Source organism: Marmota marmota, unplaced genomic scaffold (assembly GCF_001458135.2).
Source record: "Marmota marmota marmota unplaced genomic scaffold, marMar, whole genome shotgun sequence".
NCBI classification, from domain to species: domain Eukaryota; kingdom Metazoa; phylum Chordata; class Mammalia; order Rodentia; family Sciuridae; genus Marmota; species Marmota marmota.
In genome coordinates, this window is record NW_026000016.1 from 39,335,913 (window position 1) to 39,363,611 (window position 27,699).

Genomic DNA, 27,699 nt, shown 5'->3' on the forward strand with positions numbered 1-27,699 from the left:
TCCATTTACCAGCAAATGCCATGATTTTATTCTCTTTTATTGCTGAGTAATATAGAGCACTAATCTCTAGGGTATATAAAGAACTCAAAAAGCTAAACACCAAAAAAAAACCCCAAATAACTCAATCAATGAATGGGCCAAGGACCTGAACAGACAACTCTCAGAAGAGGATATACAATCAATTAACAAATATATGAAAAATGTTCATCATCTCTAGCAATTAGAGAAATGCAAATCAAAACTACTCTAAGATTTCATCTCACTCCTGTCAGAATGGCAGCTATTATGAAGACAAACAACAGTAAGTGTTGGCGAGGATGTGGCGGGTGGCGGAGGGAGGTACACTCATACTTTGCTGGTGGAACTGCAAATTGGTGCAGCCAATCTGGAAAGCAATATGGAGATTCCTTGGAAAACTAAGAATGGAACCACTATTTAACCCAGCTATTCCTCTCCTCAGTCTATACCCAAAGAACTTAAAAACAGCATGCTACAGGGACACAGCCACATCAGTGCTTATAGCAGCACAATTCACAATAGCTAAACTGTGGAACCAACCTAGATGTCCTTCAGTAGATGAATTTATGGATTAAAAAAATGTGGTATATTTCACTGTTTTTTGAAACATTAACCTGATAATGTTTGAAATATTAACCTGGTAACTATTAGGCTGATTAATCTGTGATTCCCAATCATGAAATAAATGGAATCCATGGCTTTATGAGAAAGAAAGAGTCTTCAAGAACAAGGCAGCTACTATTTGGTTTTCTAGACTATGTTGAGAAAATTATCTTTTAGAAAATGCCAGGGGAGTTTCAGATAGTCAAAGCCTGGACAACTAATCATAGATTCAGATCATTGATCATTGATCATTGATCAGAGAATATCATGAAATTGAGGCCCATGAAATCTTCACCACATATGGAAAAGTTCCTTCCAGGGCAAAGAGTAAGAGCTGAGTGAGGGGGGAGAAGAGGAAAAGTCAAGGATAACCGGCACTGTTCTGGGTGCCTTTCCCTCCCCAGAATGGAACACTGGAAAGAGGAGAGGACATTGTGAACAACACAACCAACTGGATAGATTCTAGAGAGTGTGAGAATTTCAGAGCTGATATCCTTCACAACCTGGGCAGGCTTGAAGAAACTACAGGCCTTGCAAAGAAGGATTCTACATCCAACTCAATCCATGAAAAGGGAAGTAGCAGTGACTGAGTTATGTGCAGAGGGCAGCCTCCAAGTATCCATATGTCACATCACGTTGGGAGAAAACAATCTGGAGTTCTCTGAGGCCTTGTATTAGTCTGTTTCATCTTACTATAACAAAATACCTGAAGCTGGGGATTTAATAAAGAAAAAAGATTTATTTAGCTCACAGTTTTGGAGCGTAAAAGTCCAAACAGCATGGTGCCAGTCCTGGCAAGGTCCTCTTGGCTGCATCACTTCTTGACAGATGGACTCACGGTAAGAGCTTATGAGAGGAGAAGTCACATGATGGGACAGGAAGCCAGAGGCAAGGGAGGTGGCCAGTCTTTCTCTTTATGACAACTTACTCTTGAGGAAACTAACTAGGCTCTCAAGAGAACTACTTAATCCCTTCCAAGGGCAGTGCGCCCACTTCCATGACCCAATTACCTTGCACTAAGCCCCACCTCTTAAAGGTTCCACCACCTCCTTGTACCACCCCACATTGGCCAATTCCCCCAACACATGAACTCTTGGAACAAACCACAACTAATTCATAGCATATCTCATGGAGATGGGCAACAGCTGAGCAATTAAAAAATAACTGGGTACCAAATAATCAAACCCAGAGGAACTATGGTCACCAGAGGCAATGGCAAGGACCATGGTGTGGGTGGCAGATGCCAAGATGAGGCCCATGGGCCAGCTGTACCACCATCACCATGCAGGAAGAGGACCAACTCAGCAGAGGTTAGGAAGGACCAGATATATCTGAGCATTTCTACTGCACCAGACACCATGAGAGGATGTACGAGAGATTTCTTGAAGCTGTTAATAATATGAGCTTTGATTTAACAGCTTTATTAAAAAGAGATCAGGAAAAAATGGAAGAGATTACATTTCCATTAATTGGAAGATTGATACACCTTACCAGTATCATCTCATCCCCACTATGAACAGAAATCCGTATCCAGACTAAGAAGCAATTATAAAACAAATATTTTACTTTCATTTTTCCATATGTAAATAATATGTCAATTTTGAAACACGCATACACACAGAGGCCCTTTCTGGACTTTTTGATCCTTTATTGATTTAAAATGCACCTTTAAAGTCAGAAAAAACTTTAAGTGTGTTTGGACCTGTCAAGTACATAGGCAACGTAGAAAGTTTTTTTTTTTTCTTTAATGTGCAATGTTGCGATTTCCTTATTCTTTGTGCCAAAGGAGTTCAAAACTCTTTAATGTGTTGTTAACTTTGAGGCACAAGATGGCCAGTGTAGATCTCAGAGGAAACTTGGTTCTGAGAACAAATGTAAGCCAGTGGGACAAACCGGAAACTGCCAGAATTCCCTTGGGAAAATCTTTGCCCATCCTCTTGCTCCCCTGCACAACTTAGGGGTGACGATATAGCACCTGGAACACTCATGATTTACACCTGCTGTCCCAACACAATGATCAGAAATGCTCTCCTTTACCCCTATTCTTGCTAAGGTGACTCTGATCACTCTAGCCATGAGTCTTTTGGGCACATGGTGGCAGTAGATGCACACACTTGACAACATACTGCAGTTTGTGGGCTCTGCCATATTCTGTGGCAGAGAAAGTTAGCACATGCATTAACCTGGACAGGGCCCAAAATAGAGCAATAATCTAATAAAAGGAGGGTATGTAGTATGCAAGGATTTATGAGGGACTATCTTGTCCAGCCCCTACCATGGAGAAGGCTGCACCACCTCTCCTAGCAGCTGTGAGAGATGCCTTCCTCAGGCATCTTCCTTCTCACAGCTTGTGAAGCTACAGTTCTGTTTTTCAAGCAATTCCTGGAGCAAGGAGAATGCCCTCCCCACCAGCAGTTCCTGAGATCCTTTGAGAAACAGAGACTCTTGTCCTTGTCCCAAGTGTGCAGACTGCTTGGGGATCTTTAACTGACCCCAGGAAAAGGTGTTTGCTTTCCTGATGGTAATGATTAGCTGTTCTCTGTTTCTGTCCCTGGGTTGAAATGTGCCAAAAAGATAGGTTGAAGTCCTAAACCTCTCCTTATTTGGAAGGAGAGTCATTGTCGATGTAAGATGAGGTCATAGCCTCTAGGAGCATGAAAAAATTAAAGCCAATGTGCCTTCTCTGTCCATTTCTTCGCTGATATAGTAAGCTAGGAGGACAAGCATTGAGAAGGCATCTTTGGAACAGTAAATGAGCCAAACAGAGCAGTGGAAGAATTCTTAGCTCATTATAGTAGTTTTAGCTGGGCTGTAAGTACACATTCTGAGACACCACATGGGATCACTCTAAACCTTATCCCCAACCCTGTCAACATGGTTGCTGGGGCTTTTCCTAAGTCCAGGAAAAGAACTGTTCTCACCATCCCCCAAGCCAGTCTCAATTAAAATTCTTCCTTCCTCAACTCCTTCTCTCCTATATTCCTTCCCGTAACATTAGAGGGTGCTTCCAGACTGTCATTATCCAAAACTCCAGTTGGATTCTGTCCCAGCCCAATCCGCAGCTGGCAGGGTGGGGCAGTTGGCCAGACATGGAGCACAGCCCTTTGGCCAGGGAGATAGTCTTTTCACCATCAGAATGGCCAACCACCCTTAAGGCTACTAGCACATCCCCTATATCAGATAGTCTGGACCACTTTTTAGAGCCTCGTTCTTTTCTTTCCTCATAATTACCAACACTTACAAATCACTTGACATTTGCATACACCTGTCTCTATGCTGATTCATTTAATGTCCCTTTCCCCACCAGACTTTCATCTCCATGAAGGAAGGGACATATTTGTTTTCTTCGAAATCCATTCCCAACACCCAGCATAGAGCTAGCACATAGAACTTCCTTTTTTCCCCTAATTATTTTTTGCTATTTAAATGTATTTTATTACTGCATTATAATTATACATAATGGTGAGATTTGTTGTTACATATTCATACGTGCATACAATATAACAATGGAATTTGGTTGATTTTGATCAAGAACTTCTTGATCAATACTTGAGGACTACTAAATCAATCCCCCAATCTCTTCTCATCCCCTAACCTGCTGCCTACTCTGGCCCCAACATCATGGGAATATCACCCTGACCTTGTGCTACCTGTCATTAATCATGCCAATCTCAGCACTTTGATTATTGTCACAATTCCTGACAGGTTTTCATTTTTCCTAATGTGTTTCTTCCAGTTCTTAATGTCTACTGCCCATACCTGCTCAAAAAACCTATCATCCACAGGCTCAATTCTCAAGTGCTTTTAAGACTTACTAACAAATAAATTCATCTAGAAGGGAAGGGAACAACTCAGTGACCGGGGGTTGGAACTTCCCTGAGACTCCAGAATTCTATCCATGTGGTGGGGACAATAATATCAACTTATGGAGTTTGCAATGCTTAAGTGAGATCATGGCAGACATAGAGAAGCACCAAAAATAGACACACTGCTGAAGGATGGCCATTTGTAGATATAACACTTAAGACTGTAGTCCAAAGGATTGAGGAATGTTCAGGTAAGTAAACAGCAGCCTCTACTATTATTAGAAGAAAGAGTAGATCTAATCCCTCATTTCTCCTTTCAGATGGTGTAAGTATTGCCAACAGGTAGAAATTAAAATGAGTTTGCTGTTTCCTAAAAATTAAAAGTATTTGAAAATGGAGTTGACTTTGTGTCCCTTGTCACTGGCGGTAACCCAACTGAAGCTGAACATCATTTTACAAGAATTCTTTGAAGATATTTTGCCTTGAATAGAGATTCAAATTAGCTAACTTCTAATTAAGTTCCCCGAATTTTATGATTCTATGAAAATTTATGATTTTGAGAATTCTCTTCAGACTTTTCTGGCCCATGAATTCACATTCTCTTAAGGCTTTATTTTTGGAAATATTTAAGTGCTATATTGATATTCCAGTTTTCTCATTCATTCATGATTAGGTGGTTGAAAAAAGAAATCTGGGGTTAATGAAGGGTTAGGTTAAGTATCTCTGAAGATAATTTTCCTTTTCAAACTGAGTAATTTTGTCAGCATAGAGCTTAAAGATAATAGTGTGTACAAACAACATTTCTTTAAAACTTAAATCAGCTAAAATCAGGATGCAATTTCTCATCATTATGGAGCCTTCTCATTGCAGCCAAACTGGAGATTAAATACATTTACTTGTTTCAGTATTTGGTAAGAAAATGGTCCCCGGAATCCTACTAATTATTGGCTCTGGTGGGATTTCAATAAATTGAGCTAGTCACATGACAACCTCTCTGTAAGTGTAAGTTGGCTCTGCCTTTTTTAGTTCATGGACATATTCAGTCTGAAGACCAAAGAGTATGGAGACATTTGAGGGAACGGGGGTGGGGACAATGGAACTCTGGAACTTGGCAGGACATCAGGATGGATGATGCTCTGAATTTTGAACTTCCATAGTCTTTCAAACCTTCTGAGCCTGCAAAATTTTCCTTCTTTACCCTGGGAAGAGCCAGTCTCTCTTCAACTCCTGCATTCCAGCCTTGCTTGAAGACAACAAAGAGGCTTCTCCCCTCCAACTCTGCTTTCAGTAAATAGACGTATAAGTAGGGTAAAGACATTGCATAGCCCAGTCAAGTATGTGCTATGTCTGATGATTGATGATGAAAGAAAGGGAGGAGAGATCCCAAATGAGCAGATGGTCTCTGCCAGCATATTTTAGCAGTATCCGAGGAGTTCACGTGGGACTGGATCCTGCAGGTGCTGGATTAAAGGGGCCAGAACATAAGATTAGGGAGTTCATTAATTAGGTAGTACTCTCCAAAAAACCCAGGATTTAATATCTGGTAAGGACCTTAGGAGGTGACGTGACTTTGCTGTTCAAATGGCTCCTAGAAGCATGAAACAATCGAAGACCCAGTCTAGATGAAGTTGAAATGCCAGTATTATCCTAGTAGGCATTAGAGGGAAAAATGAAAGAGCTCAGGGAAGTGGGTGTGGTGGAGTGATGTACTATAAACCTGGAAGTCCTACCAGATAGCTCTTTCCATGAGATGGCCCAGAGAACAAATAATTTTAAGAAAAATGAGATCCTGAGAAGGACACCAGCATCACTGAAAAGATGAGTTGGGGCTCCCCTGTATAAGCCAGGACTATGGCAGGAGAGGTAGCTAGAGAATCTGGCTTAGTGGTACCAATGGTGATGATAGACCCAGCACCAAAGAAGCCAGGTGGTGACACTTAACTGCAGACACCAGGTAGATGTAGTCATTAAGGTGAGCACCAGGGTTGAAGTGGCAGCCAAGGTGGCCTGACTCACAGGTTATTGTGATTTAAGAAACATAGTGTGCTAGAGGCAAGGTAGATACTCGACTAATTTGTACTATTAGACGATTCAAGGATGGATGACTAGGAGTCATCCACTAAGCCCTACCTTAATATTGAAGGTATAGGTGGTAGATAAAGATGCTATATGGAGCTATGACAAATGCCAGTGAGAGAATCTCTGCCTAGGGAGACAAGTAACCCCAATAAAATATCATGATCACTTGATCATTTCCTGGGCCTGAAACAGGTTTTAGACTCAGACTCAGCCAGGTCCTGGGAAGGAGCAACCCCACAGCAAATAGAAACAGTAAACAGTAAAAAGTTCCATCAGTTCTTCATTTATTTGGATAACTGTACACTGAGAAAAATGGACTTCCAAATATTCCAGGGACTACTGGACACAAGGTCCAAGCTGACATGATGCCCAGAGAAGCAAATCATCATCATAGTTCCTTGTTCTAACTAGCTGGGGACATGGGAACCAGTAACAAAAAAAAGTCCAGCTCACACCCAGTGGTTAGTTCTCCAGTCTCTGAATGTATGATTGGGGTTGATATAATCATCAGTTGGATCATTGGGTGCTAGGCCTGTGAGTTAAGATCTATGATAGTGGGGCCAAGTGAAGCCTTTGAACTTCTCCATCTCTAGCCAAGGTAGGCAATATACAACAATATTGGCTGAGATAATTCTGGATATAATACCACCCTTAAGGATCATTCTTACATCTAAAGGATGTAAGAATGACAGTTTCCATAATGTTTCCATTTAATGCAATAGCTGGCCCCTGCAGAAAACAAGTGCACCCTGAACAATGACAGTAAATGACCACAAACTCACCAAATAGTAGCCCCAGTTCCAGCCACTGCGTCTATCTATCTGCTCTGAGCAGATTGACGTGGCTTCCGGTGCATAGGATGCATTCCCTGCTATTCTTTTTGGAGAAGAGGATTAGAGCCCACTTGCATTCATAGAGATGAATAACAATATACATTTGCAGTTCCATCCTAAGTCTATGAAACTCCCCTGTCCTGTTACAAATAGTCCAAAAGAATCTAAATCAGTTAGACAGCCTGAAGAATGTGACATTGATCTATTATCTGATGATATTATGCTACTTAGGCCACATGAGCAAGAACTGGCTAACATATTGGAGGCATACTTGAGCCTTCATAAGCTGCATGTGGCTCAGAGGATGGGAGGCAAACCTACAACGAATAGTTTTAGGGGTCCTATACTCAAGGGCCTGATAGGAAATTTTCTCCAAGGTAAAAGACAAAACATCCCATCTATACCTTCTACTACAATGAAAGAAGCAACATACTTAGTAGACCTCTTTGATTCAGGACACAGCAGAATCCACACATGGGAACACTAATTTGGCCTATGCAGCTAGTGAAATGAAAGGCTTCTACCTCGGAATGATACTAGAGCAGGAAAAGGCTTAGTAGCAGATCCCAGTTGAGCCTTAAGCAGTCACTTATTATTGAAGCTATACACGGTGGATAAAGATGTTATGTGGAGCTACAGCAGCCCCAGAGAGAGAATCACAGCCTAGTTCCCTGGTCCTCTGTGGTTCTTTTGCAAGGCCATGCCATTTGCAGAGGAGAATTGTATGCCTTTTGCAAAACAACTCTTGGTATGAAACTGGGTCCAACAAAAACACAATACCTGCGCCCAGGACATGATGGGCATCTGAAGCTGCCCATCATGAGTTGAGAGCTAGTATACCTACTAAGAGTTAGGATAACCAGGCCTGGCAGCAATACATCATATTTTAAGGGTTACATCTGAGACGAAGTACGAAGACCTGAGAGCACAAGCAGGCTGCATGAGCAAGTAGCCCAGACTCCCATGACTACCACAGTAACAAATTGTCCCTCCTTTGTGTCATAAGGGCCACTAGGAGGACACTTTCTAACAGAGTAGATGGTAGAAGAGGAAAAACCCCAAGCTTAATCCATAGGTTAGCTGTTTTGGTACACAGGTTCAGGTTGAAATGGAACAGTAAGAGTGGCCTTGAAGGACTGTGGCAAGCCAGAGGGGTTCCTTCCAATGGACAGAGGTTTGGACAGTGTACCTAGTGATCTGGTTTGTGAGAGGGGGAAAATAGCCTAATGTTAGAATATGCACAGAGGTCTGCATGGAGCAAGAGTGAAAGACTGGGGTAGAAGCACATGAGTGGACAAGGAAGTGGGCAAGATGGGTGAAGGTCTTTGTAGCATATTCCAGTGACTTTTCAGAGACTCCACTGCAGAAGAGACACTAGACTCCCAAGTAGGCAGAGTGGCTTGGCCATCTGACATCAGCTGGCTTCAGCCATTGGCCACCCTGGTGCTGGCACAAAGGACATATTAGGGAAGGAGTCACAGTCAGAGAAATGGAGGCTGTACATGGGCCCAACTAACTGACCAAGGCCACGTTAGCTACTGTTTGTGTTTGTTTGCTTGAGGTGCTAGGGATGGAACCCAGGGCCTCGGGCCTGCTAGGCCAGCGCTCTACCACTGAGCCACCCCAGCTTAAAGCCACAGTGGCTCTCAAATATCTGCCAACAACAGAGATGAACACTGGATCCCCCACATAGTCCATTCTTCCAGGAGACCAACAAGTTAATTATTGGTAAATTAACTATTTTGTGCCCTTTCCATGCAGCAAGGGCCATAGTCATTATCACAGGGTAAGATCTATTCTAAATAGCATATAATCCCAACCAGTAAGAAACATGTTCACTTCAATCCCCAGAATCAAGTCACTCCAGAAAGATTATGCCAAGAGCTATTGACCACGCTTTCCTACAACAATCCATTAGCAACACGCTGACATGAGCTACAGCTAAGGATTTTGGCTATTACACCCACATCTAAAAAATGATCTCCCAGGGTTCTTTGCACTTTGCCAGCAGTCTGCACAAGAATGTAACCTGTCTCAGCACTCTCTAACTGCCTTTGGAATGCCTCCTGTGATTGGGGGTTGAATATTGCTGGATCACAAGCTTTGCAATCAGCTAAATGATGGTTGAGGTTGTAAAAACCAGCTAAATGCCATTATAAAATGATTATTTGTGTTATACAAATACTTTTTATGTCTGTTGTCATTTGGAGGAGTGACAAGTTTCATAGTTCAACTTCCTTTGTGGATTTCTCAGTAAGTGATCAAGGACTGCAGTGATGTGAGCCTTTTGTAAACACTGTGTTCTTTAACACTTAGTGTTCTGACCAGAATACTTGAAGGCCAAGTGCAACCAGAAGGGAAGATGTGTTAACCGGCAGACAACAAGAATAGAAAAAAAAGCTGGCACAGGGGGTATGTGGAGCAGAAAACTTAGCAATAATGTGACTTCCCAGGAAGAGGAACAAACGGGGTAAGCCCCATGAGTGCACAAACACCTCTGTTCATTGCTCTCCACATACATTAGAAAACACGCTTCAGAGGGAGATCAAAGGGATTGTTTTATAGCACAAGTAGCTTTCCTTGCTTGAGCTAGCTTTTTGTTTGCTGATTTTTACTCTGGTGGGTGTGTTTAGCAAATACAATCCTTTACTAATACTAGGATTGAGGGGTTGGAAGTTGGAGGGATGAATAGAGAATGGATAAAGTTCTTCCCAGATTTGGCATTTGGTCAAAGTGCTATTGAGCCTGATTCAAAGTCTGGGTCCTAAGTTCAGAAGGCCACAGTATCATAAACCAATGGAAAAGCCCCTGGTGGCTTTGTACTGGGCAAGACAATTCGGATACATCCCCAGAAGAGGCAACCAGTGAGTCAGTGAGTTTTCTCCCATAGAGTTTCAGAGAAGGAACATCATGGCTCAGGGATGTTGCTGTGAAAGAAGTCCAGTGTATTACAACTTACTGAGCTTTACTGTAATTTGCGTCTCTAGTGATAATAAAAAAAAAGTCTTCAAAGTGTTGAAAAGTAGATAAAATAGAAAAATATATGCTTAAGAATACAAAATGAAAGAAAGAGAGAATCAAAATCCTAAATAGGCAAAAACCTCCAAAAGATTTTTTTTGAAGGTTTGATCACTGTAAGACACCTGTTTCCTCTTGCTATAAACTAAGTTAATAATATTATCAGTTTATGTTTTCTGAGAATTTACTACTTGCTAGGCACTTTGAGTTACATGGATTGCATTTATGTCACATAATATCTTTATGAGGTAGATATTATTATTTCCTGCTTAACAGATTAAGCAAGATTTAAAGAGAATAAGTAACCTGACCCTATCACTTTCCAATATAAACTTGGCAAGAAGGTAAAGTAACTCCAGAGTCTGTGAGATCCAAAATGGTATGATACCGCTCCCTGAGGAACTGAGAGGGGAAAATATAGACAGGCATTAGCTACCTGTGTACCACCTGCTTGAGAGTATCATTAAATTCTGGAGATGAGCCTCTGAAGACAGGGTTAGCATGTGGTTCTTTAGGTTGTGCGCTGCTCAAGGGTATCGTTTCTGAAGGGAGGCCTTTCACATTTTAGATGTAGTCTAACATATGTGGGGTTGAAGATCTGGGACTCTAAGACTGGAGCTGTTGATCAAGGCCTGAGATAGCAGTCACAGCACACACATATGCACAAAACTGCCTTAGCTCAGTCATATTCTGAGTATTCCTTAAAGTTGTCTCTTTTCTTCTCCAATAGCTTTCAGTGACTCCATTCCTACCTATTTTCAAGCCCGGAATGGGGAGTGCACGGAGAATATGTTCCGCCATTGACAGTTATAATCATGTACTATCTGAATCAATTTTCAGGGAAGAGAGGGCCTTTTTCATTGGCCCAGGGATATTAGGGGTCCTGGTGAGGGTCTTTAACTACAATCCACAGCACCTCCATTCCTTGAAGTCCCCTATCTGTCGAGTTCTTGGGCTGTGCCAGTTCAAGGCCAACAGAGTTAGGAAGATCATATCTTTTACAAAGAAAAGAACCCCATAAACTGTTTTCCAGAGGGGAATACTGGGTGTTTTTTAGGTGTGTCATCCATTTGGATAAGCCACACTTGCCCTTGTCCTCTTCCTAAGAAGACTGTCTCCTTTACTGCATTGGTTTTTTTTTTTTGTCCAAGACGTGGATTAATAACCCCCAGGCCATGGAGTCGAACGGCAGTCAGTGACCAAACTGCCCACATGGCTTCTCCCCGGGAATCGGAGGGGCCAGGTCAGCTGGAGGGCACAGCTGCCAGACGGCAGGGGAATTCCTCTACTGAGTTTTAAAGTGTCCCTCGTCTCCCACTGGGTTGTCACAGCACTCTGGAGATCCTGAGCGGGTCAGATAAAAAGTCTGGGACCCCATGCTGGAGCGGACACAGAGAAGAGAGAATGCAGATCCGGGCGGTTTCCTTGAAGCTCCCATTACCAGCCCTGGAAAAGTTGTGCAGGAATAAGTAAGGACAGCAAGGACCCGAACTGGCCTTGATGTGAGTGGCCGAGGTGAGTGGCAGAGCTGTCCCGTGTACCCCAGTCTTCTAGCACCAGCTCTAGCTTCTGCCAACACACCGTACTGCCTTCTCTTTCTCCAGGTATAAAGAAACACCTAGAAGACCTGCAAACGCCAACGCTTCCTACAGCTACAAAGAAAAGTCCAAGCAAATCTTGCTTCTGTACTGAGATGGATGGAAAAGCCCCAAGGAAGCCTAGAGAACAAAAGGTGAGGTGAGATTTTCTCCTGGAGATGGGGGTCTTGCCCTGAACGGGGGTATCACACATACCCCCAAGTGCCTTTCCCAGAGCAGCAGATGGGCTCCTTCCAGCATCTCCTTCCTACTCTTCTGCTAGGCCCCAGCAGAGCACACGGTTCCTTAAAAACCTGTGGGAAATACACCAGTAAGCATTAGAAACAAGCAGCATGGGGATCACAGAGGCAAAACTCTTCTTTTATAGTTGCAAGGAATGCAGCATTAGTCAAGGTCAAGACCAAGGTCATTGCATCAGCCTCAGCCAGAACAGAACCTCCTGAATCCGGGTCCTGTGCTCTTCCCTGTGTACCACACTAGCCCTGCCCTTCTTGTCTGCTTGGGGTTGGGGTAGAAAAGAAGTAGGGCTCAGGAGTAGTCGGGAACCAGGAAGGCAATCACCAGCCTGAGCAGGAGATGAAGTGGCCTTGTTGCCCAGTAGGAGGACCATAGGGTTCCCCCAGGGGGCCTTAACCCCCCAAAGCACAGTGAGCCTTCAGGCCAGGCCACTGAACTGGAGCTCCCTGTTCAGGAAGAAGGGATTCCTGAAGGTCATTGGTGGGGAAGGTAACTTGGAAGCATTCCGTTGAATGATATCCTTCCTGGCCCCAATCAAGGCTGATAACCTTCTGGAGCCATTTTATCTCACACTGTGCTTCCTCATTGCCCCAAGGAGGCAGATTTCACCCCTGAAGCCCAGAGATTGCTGCACCATGGGCTTCAGGGGAACTGGGCACCACAGGGCAGAGACTTTGGCCTCAGTGTGTGCTGTGTTAGGACTTAGCACTAAAGAAAAACTAGCCCAGGGGAGTCTAGGTGCCGTCCCCAGAGGTAGCCTGGACTTGGTGAATATTAATCAAATTAAGGATTAGGTGCAGGTGCACCCTGGGAGGGCAGGAAGCTGGGTGAGGCAGGGAGAGGCTAGGACTGCCATGGCGGGACCTGAGATAGGGGACTCACTGAAGGCAAGGGTCTAGGGTGTGAGGAGCCTGGAGGCTTTTCAGAATCTGGCCTCTCTTGGGGCAGCCAATAGGGCAGCCAAAGGCCTTGGTGAAGGTGACTGGGAGGCCACGCAGGTGACAAGCTGCAGCTACAGGCCCACCCTATAGGCTCTGTCTAGGCTTTTCTCTTCTCCTCTCCGTTGTTTTTCCTTCTCCTTTCACCTCCTACCCTTCCTCTCCTCTTCCCCTTTTTCCTCTTCTTTTTTCTTTTCCATCCTTTCCCTTTTATCCTCCCTTCAATTGCCCCCTGCATAGCCTTTGTCCCAAACTGGCCAATGGCTTCATGTGGTTAGTCTAGTTGGGGGTCAAACCATTGGCTGTGAATATCTTTTTTCTTTTTTAAAGATTTTGAATTTTTTTTATTTAGTTGTAGATGACACAGTACCTTTATTTTATTTATTTATTTTTATGTGGTGCTGAGGATAGAACCCAGTGCCTCACACATGCTAGGCAAGCCCTCTTCCACTGAGCCACAACCCCAGCCCAAGAGCACCTTCTCAATATCAGTGAAGTACGTGTTAAAGCAGAAAGACAGGGGCCAACTATAGGTCCCAGGAACTGCAGGCAGTAGACAGGATTCAAAAAGCAGATTTTTAATTAATCAAATGTATCCACAAATACCCTGGAGAATATAAAAGAAGTATAATGTAAAATCTCTCTTTTCAATCTGCAAGCAGTAGAAGGCCATTGAGTGGTAGCCTTTATAGTGCCATTAAGAGTGGTGGATCCTTGTGCACAAGAGCTGTGCACTGCACACCTACCTGTGCCCAATCGTGTTTCAGAGCCTGAAGGTAGAGGAATGAGATAGCCCTGCTCCCAGGTGCTCCTCAGGCAATGGGAGAGACCAGAACAGGGAGATCCCTGTAGACCAGGGGGCAGAGAGGGTCTTCTAGAAGCTGTGAAGGAGAAATACAGTGGCACCCTAGTGCCGATAGCAGCTTGGCCTGAGGTTTAACCTTTAGCTCCTTCTTACTGTATGTACACTAGCAGTGAAGGAGACTATCCCTGAAGGAACCAATTCCCCTTCTGCAAGGAAGAATGCAAGAGCCAAGGGGAATTCTCTACACCCCAGGTGCAGCGCCCGCCACCTACCCGCACTCCTAGCTATGTTGCACAATGACCCCACACAGATTCTCTCATTCCCATGAGAAGGGGTGACTCTGTCCTCCCACTCCTGAGCATGCATATTTGGGGGGGGGGCCATGGAGCCCTGAGACTACCTTTTCCAAGGCCCTGCCATTCAACTAAGGTCCAACTTCAAGCATGCGCCCTTTCCACTCTACGTGCTCCATCCAAATTCACAGCTCGGCATCAGCAAGTGGGTGCTGGAGCTGGTCTCCTAGAGCAGAGTTCTGTCTCTTCTGAATACACAGAGCTAAAGGTAAGGGACACTTCACTGTGGTGCCAGTGACCCATGTGCGTGCTCAGGAGTGTGAGGACAGAGTCAATCAGGGCAGTCCTTGTCTTGCTCTTGGATATACCCACCCCAGCCCCTTCTCTGAGCCAACAGAGGTCCCAAAGGCAGAAGGTGCTCATCCCCTGGGCTGCTCACCCAGCTTCCCATTTGCCTCCCCTCAGGCCTCTTTCCATTTACAGTGTTTTTTTGCAGGTCATCCACCAGGGGGCAGGATGGAAAATGCCCCTCCTCCTTGTACTGTGCCTGCTACAAGGTGAGTCCCAAACACAGTCCAGATTAAGGGCTTAACCAGACCCGAGCCTTTCAGGCTGCAGAGATTCTTGGAGGGCAGCGCAGTGGATTTCTGCACAGTTGAGGCACATCCATGGCTTTCTGTCCTGGGGCCTTGGGCCATGCAGTGGAGCCCGGGAGTGGTCAGATCTGGGCTGGGGAAATGAGAGAGGTGAGCGCTCCTGTGGCAGAACTTGGGACATTTGCTCTGCTACTCATTGTTCTGGTACTCTGCTCTCTTTCCTTTGAGCTGGTGACCCAAAGTGAGCTCCACTTTCAAGATAAAAGTTCCAGGGTGTGCACAAGAAAGAAATATAGCGAGGCTTCTTTACCACTCATTCTATAAACTCCAAAGTGCAGGGCCCAGCACTAAGGACATAAAAATGAAGACACTTCCCTCCTCTTAAAAGCTCAGAGTCTACAAAGAAACTACGTCTGAATAAAAGTCATCTCGTATTCATTTACTTACTTGTTTTACTCTTACTTGTGAAGGTCTGACTACATGCCAGGCACTGGGGACAGAGAAATGAGAGACGGGATCCCTGCCCTACAGGTCCCTGCAGGCTCATGTGGTGAGGCTGACCAGCTTTATGTCGGGTTCAGATAATAAATGTCCCTATCTTCTCCAGTGGCATCTGGATTTTATGGTAATGGGGAGCCACTGAGGACTACAGCATGTGCCTAGAATGTCTACTACCTAAAATCTACTTCCAAGTGGAAGCTTAGAAATTAATTAGTAAATGAATGGAAATGCTATGATAATACCAAAAAGGATAAACCATGTCTGGCTTACCAACAAATCAAAGTATTAATGAATCAAAGGCAGCTCATATTTGACTAGGTATTCTCTATATTATATAATCACACCACCTCCTTATTTTAATATCCCACTGTCTCCTTTAATTTTTTTTCAATAAAAGAAGGCTTCCACTGCCCCCAACCAAGCAGGCTCATGATTTTTCTGCTAACATAGTGAAAAGTTAGAAATTAGTTGCTAAGTGTCAAGTGTTCTAGTTGTCATCATTTTTAGTGTCCAGCTAAATATTTTGATCAGTGCCTTAATCTGTGTTCAGAGATTTACTCTTTATCCCCCCCCACCCCCCGCCAGCAAAGCCCTGCAGACCAGAAATGGGGTATGGTTGCTGCCTTCCTCTCTTCCCTGACACTTGGGATCCCAGTGGGGTCAGAGCAATGGGAGAGAGGAGAGGCATGAGGACTGCTAGGTCCTAATTGATGGGATTGCCAAGTCGGGGTTCAGAGCTGGCTGCTCTTCCCACCTCTTCCTTTTGTGGGTGACTTTGTGGACACTTGGAGCTGATGGTTCAGCTCCCTCCCTTTGCCCAGGTTCTTCTTTGGCCCCTTCACACAGAGGACCCCATCTCAGATGGCTGCAGGACAACTTTCTCCCCTCTGGCACCCATCTCTGCATCATGGAAACATTCTTGTCTTCCTCACCCCTCTGCTGGCAGGAGGAGAGTTCCTTGGCAGGTACAGCCCCTCCTCTCCCTTTGTACTGCCATAGACCTTTCTAACACCAAGTCTGGCTCAAGTCCCTTCAACTGCAGGCCCCACTCAGCCCTCCCTAAGAGAGGCCATAGCAACAGGTAATGATGGGTGGGTGAGAGCCAGGAGCACCCACGCGCACCAAGGGCAAAGAATTGGTGTCAGAGCCGTCAGGTGGTAGCACATAGATCCTAAAGTGCTAGCCCATTCTTTAATTCTCACAGGTGATATTCTCACAGATAACTAATATAAAATTCCCCAAATAACCCCTTAATCATAATATAAAACCAAGAGCTACTGATCAGTCTGCTACCACATGAGTTCTTAAGGTATTGGTTCTTTACTTACAAATTAATTTGAAAAAAATGTGCATTGCAAGAGTTGATTAAGGATTCTCAGTCGGTTTTCTACTGCTAAGTCAGACCTCCCCACTCTGCTGATTAATGGAACCCTGCTCCTCTCAAATGTGCCACATGGAGATCAGGAGAATTCCTGAATGCTTTATCAAAGCATCATTGCTGGTCCTTGTTTGTAATTGTGAATAGTCTTACCTTTAATAATAAGTTATCATTTAATGTTGTCATCTGCAGCATGATTGGGTAGACTGTTTAGTAAAATTTACAGTGAGCATTAATATAATATAGCTTTGTATGACCTCTACTCTTCTTGTGATTAGACCTAAGCACACATAACAGAGTCAGCTCACGTACAGGGACCCAGTACTTGGCTTAATTTATTGCTGTGACCATCTAGAAATTCTTAGTAACTTTCGAACAAGGGGTTTTGCAGCTTAATTTTGCACTGAGACCCACAAATTATTTAGCTGTTCCTGGCAATAGAATATTAAACAGAACTTTCTTGACTTCAGAGACCCTAAGGACCTAGAGCAAATTGCCAGGTACCCACATGCTAAAGCAAGATGCTGAGCCTCCTTGCAGGACTGTAGAAACAGAACGTACACCTGCTTTCAGTGATAGCCCACCATACAGCCATCCAAGCCAAAGAACACTCCTCAGAGGGCAGAGGAGCTGTTTTGGAGAGAGTTGCCAGTGTGCTGGATCCCTTCCACCTGCTTGTCCCCAGTTTAAGCCAATTAAGAGAAGGAACTTCTAGAAAGCCATCCATATGTCCCAGATTTCTTTTGACAGCAGGACAAAGGTGTGCTTACTGTGACCAAATGGGCCTCCATTGAAAGGTCCACCCAGAGGACACTGTGACCACAAAAGGAGGGGCAGATGGTCAAAAGTCATAGGGTGGTTGCCAGTATCCAAAAAAAGGTTAGCAGAGGAAAAGCTGGTCTCACAAGGAGGGATCAACCACCAAAGCCACCAAAAATATATCTGAGTGGCAAAAGAAAAAGAGAGAGAGAGAGAGACTGTTTTAGACATTTGCCATGTGCAGAAAGCACCAAGGGCAGATGATTCCTGTCTCTTTCACCTGTCCTCTCTGTTCTGTGCCCAACCATGGAGAGGCCACAGAGAGCAGGTTTGAACAGAGGAAGGAGGGAGCAAAACAAGGGACCCCAATTTGTCCCCCTCCTCCATGGTAGGCCTCTAAGCCCCGTTGGAAGAAAGGAAAACTTTGACTGCATGAGACTGGCATTGCAGTCTTTTATTGTACTGGGCTGGATATGTCATTTCACACTAGACTGGACTTTTATTACCCAAGAGAGAAAATTAAAGCTACTAGACAATGACTACTATGCCTGAAATTTTATCAAGGAGTAAAGAAATCCACAGAGATAGTACAAAGAGGCAGCGAGAGAAAGAATAAACTTTGTTTCTGCTAGCACCTTATCAAATTAAAGTCACTCAGCAACCGTTACATTGTGGTTTGCCTAGGAATTCCCTTTAGGCTTAATGCCAAAGGCGACCTTCACAGTACACTCTTCTGTCCTTTCACAGTGGCACTTGGTCATTCCTGCTTGTGCAGAGAAATAGCCAGTGTGAAAAATTCTGCAGCTGTAATCCAGAGAGGTACCCACCAAGCAGAGCAGGATTCCTGTGTTTCAGGGCACACTCTCCTTTTAGAGAAAAAGCACACTAATATTTTCTCACCATTTCATATCTTTGCATTGCATGCAAATGGGACCCCTGTGTCAGGTGCTGCCCCAGCCCTCTTAGATGAGCTTAGATGGCATCTTTTCAAACATCTGTCCTGGAGCGCATGGAATGAACCCAGGTGGACTGGTTAAGGAGACCTAGCATGTGATCAGTGTTAGCTAAGCAGTGAGTAAGATTCTTACTGTGTTTTCATCTTCCAGCTGGGGCCTTGAGTACAGATGCATTCCACATCTTGGGGTGACTCCTGCTTCCCCAATGGCTAAGTTCTTCCATTTCTGTACTGATTCGGCTCCACTTTCACTGTGATCTATTTTAGTAGCATTTGGGCTTAAAATTCCCCCAACAGTGACTCTCCCCACCCTGTTCCTCCCCTTTGATTTTTTTCTCTGCCTGCAGCTGCAAATACATTGAAGGGCCCGAAGCTGGTAGCTGGGAAACCTGGGGGAGCTGTCACCATCCAGTGCCATTACACCCCCTCGTCAGCCAACAGGCACCAGAGGAAGTACTGGTGCCGTCTGCAGCTGCCAACGAGGATCTGCCACACAATTGTGTCCAGCAACCACTACACTCACCGTGACTACCAGGGTCGTGTGACTCTAGCAGACTTCCCACAGAGCAGCTTCTTTGTGGTGAGGCTGTCCCAACTGTCCCTGCATGATGTGGGACAGTACCGTTGTGGCATTGGAGACGGAAACAACAGGCTGTTCTTGAACATGAATCTGACGGTCTCTGCAGGTATGAGCCATGATTGATGAGCCTCATGTGGTGAAGGCTGAGCTAGGAAGGAGCAAGAGAAGACCCAGGCACAGCGAGCGAGGCTTAAACCTTTGGAAAACGCTGAGGAAAGATTGGGCAGGTCAAGACTCTCAGAGGTAGCCTTTCATTTCAGAAGGAACTTGCCTTCAGAAAGAAGGTAGATAGCTGAGCGCGGTGGTACACACCTGTATCCCAGAAGCTTAGGAGGCTAAGGCAGGAGGATCGCGAGTTCAAAGCCAACCTCAGCAACTTAGCAAGGCTCTAAGAAACTTAGCAAGAACCTGTCTCTAAATAAAATACAAAAAAGGGCTGGGGATGTGGCTCACCCCTGCGTTCAACAACAATAATAATAAAAAAAAAGGTAAATATTAGGAAAAACCTTCCAATCGAATGCACATGAGCTCTCCCTCCTTATCCCCGACCCCTGCCCCAATGCTGTGGAACATATATATGGAGATGGTTCTGAGCAGGCAGTGAATCAGAAAATGTGGCTTCTTGGGGTCCTGAGACTTCTGTGTTCAGACATGCAAAAGGGGCCAGCACTACAGAGGAACTGTGACAGGCAGGACAGAAGAACTGGGACTGGGCTCTCCTGCGCCAGGAGAACCTCTCAGCAGGCATTTGACAGCTCCCAAGCCCAGACCTCTGTGGCAGGTTCCAGAGTGAGAGGGAGGACCTCGAGACCATGAGAGCCACTCTGTGCTGGAGGACGCAGGTCAGAAGCGCCAGCAAGGAGAGCAGATGGGGTTCCTGGGCAGCTGCTCTCCACCCATCTGCTGTGCCTGGCTGCTCTGCAGGAGCCTGTGTTTCTTTTTTCCTTTTCTGAAGAGCAGTACCTAATGGGCTGTGCACCTCTGCGGTAAGGGCAGCACCTGGAATGTGGACAGCTAGATAGAGAATATGTGTGCCTGGGAGAAGGAGCTAGGAATTTGCAAGGGTCTAGAGGATACATCTGGGATTCCCACCTCTCTATTGTATCCAACATATGGGTCAAAGACTGCACCTCTGAGTGAGGCTGCATGCTGTTTAGCAAATATTTTAAACCCAGTGATCTTTGCTAAATCTAGTTGGTGCCCTGGATAGCCTCCCCATGTGTCCCTCTCTGCTGTTCACACAGGTCCTTCCGAAACCATCCCCACAGCCACTTCAGCTGCTGGTGAGCTAGTCACGACATCCTTTGAGACAGGATCTCCAGCATCCAACAGATGGACCCCAGGAGCCACCCATACTCTAGGACAGGGGACAGAATGGGACAGAGTTACTTCAACTTCCGGAACCAGCAAAATCACAGCTCCAGCAAAGGGAAGACAAACCCCTGCTACAGCCTGGGAAGAAGCTCTGGAGACAGGCAGTGGGGCAGAGGGGTCCATCAAGGCAACAGTCCCTGCTCCAGAGAGTCCAGCTTCAAAACCCAGAAGTGTGTTCAAAACAACAGAAAGTGTTCAGGAGTGGGGCACCTATAGCTTAGTCACGAACACACCTAGGGCCAGCGAGAGTGGGAAGGAGAGGACTACTGAGGCTGATAGGGCAGGGCAGGAAACAGACAGGGTCAGGACGGAGCCAGATGCAGCCAGGAGAACCACAGGAACCATGAGGCCATCAGCCCCAGTCTCAGAACAGCTGGCCCAGGAAACCCTCCGAGAAGCAACACCTGTTTCTAGGCAACAAGCCCTGGGCTCCACTGAAGGAGCAACCCCACCTACAGGCATGTGGACCTTGGACACCACGAGCACAGAGGCAGCATCTGTGGAAGGAAGCACTTATGGAGACCTACACAGCACTGTGGGATACAGGGGTCCCCAAGCTACGCCAAGTCAGACCCCTGCAATACCAACTCAGGCCCCAGTAACAGGTCCCCAAACAATGCTAAGTCGGACCCCAGTAACAGGTCCCCAAGCTACGCCAAGTCAGACCCCTGCAATACCAACTCAGGCCCCAGTAACAGGTCCCCAAGCAACGCCAAGTCAGACCCCTGCAACAGGTCCCCAAGCAACGCCAAGTCAGACCCCTGCAACAGGTCCCCAAGCAACGCCAAGTCAGACCCCTGCAACAGGTCCCCAAGCAACGCCAAGTCAGACCCCAGCACCAGGCTCCCAAGCAACACCAAGTCAGGCTCCAGCAACAGGCCCCCTAAAGCCCCCTGGCATGGAGTCCTCCATGAAGAGGTGAGCCCCAGGCCCCTCCTCTGATTTTGACCCCATGTCTCCCGATCCTGGCATGCCCCTCTCCCTCTTCTTTCTTCTCTCCCTTTCATACCTGCAAGACAGTAAAGGGCAGGGGACAGTAAAGGGCAGGGGACAGAAGCATCAACACCCTCCCCCACTCAGGGTCCTTGCAAGACCCTGGTGAGGGGCTACCTGAATATGTTCCCATGGCTTGCAGGCAAAATCTAAATGTTAGAACATTCTATCGAATGTTTAGGTTGGAAACTTCTAGAACTTTTTTTTTTTTTTTTTTTTTAAGATGAGGAACAGGAGTTCCAGAGAGGGGAAGTGACTTGCCAAAGCCACAAGGAAAGATTGTGGCAGAGCCAAATGCCAAGCCCAGAGTCCTTCCTCCCAATTGCCCCATTTCTCACTAGGGAACACAGTGCAGCCACACACAGGAGGGTGGAATTCAGCAAAGGATTTGGGGTTTGAGACTTAAAGGCAGCAACCCCATCTCTGCTCCTAACCAGCCATGGGAACTGGGCCCACCAGCCAGCCTTGTTTTCTCTATCTGTAAAATGAGGGGCGTGGGCCCTTTAACCCTCTGTCCTCTCTAACCTCTCCTCTCTTGTCCTCTTCCCATCCCCTCCAGTGCTTTTCCAGAGGTGGAGAGCAGCTTTCAGATCCTGACTCCAGTCTGCACTGTGCTAGCCCCATTTCTGATTGTGGCTCTGGTCCTATTGCAAAGGAAGCTCCAAGGAAATGGACCATGTAAGTTGAGTTGAGTGGCCCTGAAGCTAGGTAGAGGGTACTGGTCCCTGTCTCCCCTCCCACATAACCTCAGACCTGGGTCAGTTTAGAGTCGTTGCCAGGACTTTTGGATGTAGAGCTAAATTCTAGTTTGAATCAACTGTGGCATCACAGAGCCCAAGGAGAAGCTCTTTGAAGATTGGCAGGACCTCTGCTAACAGAGGCATAAGCAACCCCAAGGGCAGAGGGCAGGAGTACAGGGCCCAGCCATGGGCCAAACTGCATGTCCACCCTCCTACCTGGCCTACGGATACTCTCACTGCCATGTGCCAAGTTTAAATACTCCTAAAGTAAGTGTTTTGGGTGTGCAGACCTGGTGAAGAAAGGGTGAGATTTTCTGGGAGCAAGGAGGGAGGCTGAAATTCTCAAAGCCAGGCCCCCAAAGGCCTGGCCTAATTTCTGTTGTCCTAAGGAATTCAGTTGCTAAGTTTTGGGAAGTTCTTAGAAACTTGTAGTGGGTTGAGAAGGTCCGTGAGGAATCCAATTAATTCAGTGTCGGTCACTCCAGAATCCTCACAGCCTGCTCTGTGTCTTTGCAGCTCAGGAGGCAGAAAAAACACCCAGGGTCACCCTGATTCAGATGACACATTTCCTGGAGTCAACCCTTTCACCAGCTCATCTGCCTCATGAGGAGAGAAAGACACTGCAGGGTGACTCTCCTACCCAAGCAGATCCGACGGCCCCAGAAAGGGACCCAGGGCTCTCAGGAATGGAAAAATAAATGGCTCAGTGCCATGGAAGGAGGACCAAGACCAAGCATGTCCATGACCTTAGTCCCTCGTGTCCACCTGGGGAAGCAGCAGCTGACTGTCTCAGGCCTAGAAGGTGAAGCCTTCTCCACAGCCAAAGGTAGCCGAATGACTCAAGGAAGGCTTCAAGAAAGGACCTATTAGACACTGGAAGAGGTCACCTAGGAAAACTGTGGAATTCCAACTCCTGCATGTTTAAAAATGTAAGAGGCTTCCAACCGATCTGGAGGATGACAACTTCTCTACCATCACCCCAGCCCTCTCTGGGTGCCCCCTTGTCTGTTAGTATGAAGTCTGCTGTTCACATTGAAGTCTACTCAAGCATGCCAGGTCCTGTCTGTTCATGCCCAGTCTAAACTGCTTTATGGCAGTAACTGTGTTTTATCCATCTATGTCCCAAGAGAATCTCCAACTCGGTGGGCTCCCCCATAAATATCTGTGACTGGCTGAGGGAAGAGAGGGACTAGGTGGCCTCTGAGGAGACACCCAGGCTAGCACCCTAAATCTCCCTGTGTCTCCATCACTTCATTTGGGAGTCCCCTAAATGTCCCTATTGGTAGGTAGTTTCTACAAGGAGACCAAAGGGAAGAAAATCCACCCCTCCACTCACAGCCTTTCTTTGGGTCCATTCTCATTATGTCATGGATCTTCTCACTCAGCCAAGACTTTCTGGAATTTCCTAAATTCATGGAGGAAGAAAGTATTTTTTAGTAAATTTTTATCTTTATAAAGCTCCTCTTGTTCAACTTCTTATAAATCCTTGATATCACAGACTGTTGGCAAAGCTGGAAAATGGTGTTGGGGGACAGGGTAGGAGACAAAAGAGGAATTTTATGTGGATTCCGCCTGATGACCATGTTACCTCGTGTCTGTTGGGGAACTTTTGCTCCACCCTGGATCCCACTGTCTTTTTAGGAATCGCATCTGCTCTTTTCCTGCCCCTCATGCGCTAGCAACATCAAGTTGAGAACTGTCAAGTAGACATTTTCAGAAGGCTCTGCCTCCTAAACTGTCAGCAGCATCAGAAATCCCTCAGCAGTACCTCCTCATACCTGGTCCAGGACCAAGGAAACCAAAGAGATGCAGTTTTCATGGTTTGTGAGAGAGAAGTAGCAAGTTCAGGCATTTAACCGAATAGAACCATAGAATTTCCAAGCTAATAAATCCTTAAAGATTTAGTCTAAACCCCTCAGCTTAGAAGTGAGGAAACTGAGGCCTGGTCACGGAGTCACCTGTTTCAAGTCACTCGGTGAACCCATCTCGTGATAGATAGCAAAGTGAGGACTAGTAGAGAACTCGTGCCCTTGGCCTAGTGCCTTTTCCCCATTGTTATATGATAGAAGAAAGAAAACTAGTCACCCAAAGACCACAGTCATCCCTCTATACCTTTCATGCCTGCTATCTTGGGGACCTACCTGAAGAACCTATAAGAGAGACAGGACAGACACCATCATTCCCTTCAATCAGTGAGAAAGCAGGCCCTGACAGGTGCATCATTCAGCCAAGGCCACCTGACTCATTGGTGGCAGGGATGGGTCAAGAAGTCAGGCTGTTCTTTATATCTAAACAGCATTTTCTGGGGGCAGCCACAGAACACCAGCTTCTCGGGATGTTAAGAGGTGCTAAGGAAAAGATTTAGCAGTTCAAAGAAGTTTGGGAAATATTAAGTTAAAGAACAACAGATTCTTTTATGCAGGAATTCTCAGAGCCTTTTGTATACCTTATTTGCACATTGCAAATAGTTTTGAGGGTTGGACATTATGTGTGTTGGACTCCTGTTCAGAGAAGCAATCTCACCGAACTGGACTTCCTCAGATCACTTGTAGAGAAGACCAGAGCACTGAACCAGGGGTCCGTTGACTTTTTCTGTAAAAAAAAAAAAAAAAAAACAGACAGTAAATATTTTAGCCTTTGCAGGCTCTGCAGTCCCTGTGGCAGCCGCTCAGTTCTTCCTGAGTAGCACAAAAGCAGCCAGAGGCAACACAGAAGCCAATGACCACAGCTAGGTTCCTACGAAACCTATTCACAGAAACAGAAGGCAGACTGCATTTGGCCTTTGAACTAATATGCCAACCCCTGCACTAAGCCATTAAATCACCCGAGACTCTCCTGGCCTCTCTCTGATCTGATCCTCATGAAGAGCTTCCTGGCCACCCTCTGCTTCCTTCCTCTGAACAGCTTTGGTAATTTCTCTCTGGAATTGAGCAGCTAGAATGTCCTGTTCGGCTACCTATCTTCGGGGCAGGAGGGGACCCGTCCAGCCAGTGAGTTGGGCAAGTGACTGGAGCCAAGAGAGTGTCCAGGAGTAAGAGTGTTCTAGAGAGCTGAGATGCACCAGGGGAAGGTGCCAGTACAAGCTCAAAGAAAGAGCCAGTGCAGAGCCAAGGTTAATGTCAGGGCCAGGAGTTTTGAGGAGACAGAGATAAGATCTGAGGACAGTATAGAGGGAAGGAAGCAGGGTAGTCCCAAGTGTTCACAGCTCTCCTTTATAGCTCAACTGATGAGCGGCTGGGTCAGGAGTTTCTCTTAAAGGGCTTGAAACAGAATACACAGAGCAAACCAGCTATACCACTAGGTATAAGGTCAGAGATTTTATCTTTTTATTTCCTATTATCTCCCTGGTAGCACAATGTCCTCACCACTGAGACAAGGGGCAGGGAAACCACTGGGCTATAATCAGGGAGACCTCTATATGGATATCTAGTACAGAGTGCAGGAAAGCCACTGATTGTCATAGGATCAAGCAGCTTCCTGGGTCAAGGCACAGCTCTCTAACACTCCCTTCCTCCTGCTTATTAGCTCTGCTGCTGCTCGTTCCTGTGTCTCCACACAGCACCTTCTGTCACATTTGATGTGACATTTCTGAAAGGAAGGTGTGTTGGTTCCCATTTTACAGATGAGAAAACTGAGGCCCAGAAAAATTAAATAGTTACACTACCAGGGAAAGGGCAAGCTGAAACTTGAACACAAGGTCTACCTCCATTCCTCCTTGATTGCTATGCCATCTGCCTCTCTCCTCATTTGAATTTACAGACTGTTCAACTGCTCAGGTCTCTTCCTGCTTAGAGTTCCAAAGGCTTGCTTCTCTCTTTTAGCTTGCACAATCCTTTCCGGTAATTTGTTCTCTTTCCTCATTAAGTAGCTTATTCTTGTCCTGGCCTACTGAAGCATAAAAAAAAAAAAAAGTCCTGAGAGCTAAAAATTCAGGCACCAGCCCTGGGGTGCTTGCTGGCATTTCTACGAGTAGAACTCAGATCTGAAATGATCCATAGGAGTATCCATCTAAGGTTACTCAAGGCAAATGCTTGACCCTAAGCCAACTTCTCACTGTCCTCTGCTGACACTTTGGGGGATGCTTCTCCTCCTCCAATGGCCAGTATGGTCTGAGAAAAGCAGAATCTGCTCACCAGCAGCCTCGGTCACACAGAGAAGAAGGTGCATCACAGAAAGATCTATCACGCACTTCAACCAAGTAGACACGGCATATTTGGTTATGTCCCTTTGGTGCACAGATACAGGGCTGAGAACTTGGCAAACGTGGACTGGAGAACGGAGACTGCACTGAAGGAAGTGGACTTTCTCTGGTCACCCTGCTATCCATTCTTCATTAAGTGACACAACTTGGCTTATAGGCACCGCCCTCCCAGGGCAGCCTGCTCCCTTCACTGACTGCAAGAATATGTGCTTTCACCCATTGCCACTCTTCACAGGGCCAGCTGAAACCGAGGTGGACCACAGAGACGTGCCAGCCCCACAGGACCCCACCTAGACCTCTGGAGGCATGTGGAACTTCCAGTAGTGAGTCACCCGGCCAGCGGCCACCGTTTGCCTCCTGGTCCCACTAAAGACACACGTTCACCGATTAGGATCTGGACTCTATTTTTATGTTCTGCCTTTTTCAACCTCTGGCCTAGTTTTCACTCCCCATGTATTTGCCTGCTGTGTCTAGAACCACCAGTTCTGCTCTCAGCATGGAGGTCAAACAAAGGCCACTTCTCTCCCTGAATTTCAAATTCCTACCTCCCCAACCCTGAGTATTTTAGAGAGGAGGGAGAAAACCAGGGCTACCAAGTCCAAAGTGTTTTCCAAGTTGCCATAAAGATGTTGCAATTCACTTGTGACAAGAGTTCAGAAATAGGGCATCAAAGAGTTTGCTTCTTTAGGGCCTGGCATGGGAAGGGCTGTCCGCTTAGCAAATGCAACTGGACTGGACTTTCCATTGGCCAGCTCTCTCCTCACCCACCACCACCAGTGTAGTACAGACAAGTCGAAGTTACTTGCAGTATATATCACCAGGAAGAAAGGGTCCGTCTACAGATGGAAACACTAAGGCTTGTTAGATGGGCACAGGCTGCAGGGGATAACATGGACAGTTTTCCAGTGGCTACCTGCCAGGCAGACCTTGGGCTGAAGGCCAGACTCAGACCAGGAACAAGGAAACAGTCAGCCTTTTGGGGGGGACTCCAGTGGCTTATGAGAGAGGCTGGGCCCTGTTACCTGACACTTACCTATTGACTTTGGATGTCTACTCCAAAAATTTTTTCCTCCTTCTGCTCCTCCCTAGCCAGGGTGTGGAGGTCAGAAAGGGCAGGAGAGTGGTTTGTTAACTTCAGAAGATGTTTGCTCATTTGTCCCTGCCACTCAGAACCAGAGAATAAAGGTTCCTTGGAACTCAGCAACCAACCCCAAAGGGGAACCAAGAGATCTTCTGGGCCACAGCCAACTTTCCATTTCTAGGCTTTTCGATGCTCAGCTTTGCTGCTCCCTGGGCCATCACAACCTCCTCAGGGAAAGATGGACCCAGTCCCCGGGGCACAAGCCTTTGCTTTCACCCCTCTTCCAGTCAGAATGAGAAAGGGTACTGACAAC

At 46.1% G+C, this 27,699-nt stretch overlaps 1 protein-coding gene and 1 long non-coding RNA gene across 6 annotated transcripts; one reads left to right on the forward strand and one right to left on the reverse strand.

Moving 5' to 3' along the window:
• Positions 1-9,433: 9,433 nt before the first annotated feature.
• On the forward strand, positions 9,434-23,562 carry Fcamr (Fc alpha and mu receptor). Of its 3 annotated transcripts, none has more exons than XM_048809519.1 (10): positions 9,434-9,809; positions 11,689-11,872; positions 11,962-12,089; positions 14,725-14,785; positions 16,147-16,290; positions 18,765-19,103; positions 20,242-20,919; positions 21,142-21,289; positions 21,924-22,042; positions 22,621-23,562. In XM_048809519.1, the coding sequence occupies exons 3-10, from the start codon at positions 12,051-12,053 to the stop codon at positions 22,800-22,802; spliced, it is 1,710 nt and encodes a 569-aa protein (XP_048665476.1). In that variant the 5' UTR covers positions 9,434-9,809; positions 11,689-11,872; positions 11,962-12,050; the 3' UTR covers positions 22,803-23,562. The 3 variants fall into 3 exon arrangements, with proteins under 3 accessions (XP_048665476.1, XP_048665475.1, XP_048665477.1); XM_048809518.1 differs by having other exon boundaries at positions 9,437-9,809; positions 21,070-21,289; XM_048809520.1 differs by lacking the exon at positions 16,147-16,290 and having other exon boundaries at positions 9,441-9,809; positions 21,070-21,289.
• On the reverse strand, positions 21,190-27,261 carry LOC125618507. 3 transcript variants are annotated; one of them, XR_007349838.1, is made up of 4 exons: positions 26,238-27,261; positions 24,551-24,696; positions 23,441-23,509; positions 21,190-21,380 (listed from the first exon to the last, which is right to left on the reverse strand). It is a non-coding gene; the product is annotated as an uncharacterized LOC125618507 (long non-coding RNA). The 3 variants fall into 3 exon arrangements; XR_007349837.1 differs by lacking the exon at positions 21,190-21,380 and having other exon boundaries at positions 23,414-23,509; XR_007349836.1 differs by lacking the exons at positions 21,190-21,380; positions 23,441-23,509 and having other exon boundaries at positions 24,499-24,696.
• Positions 27,262-27,699: the final 438 nt, after the last annotated feature.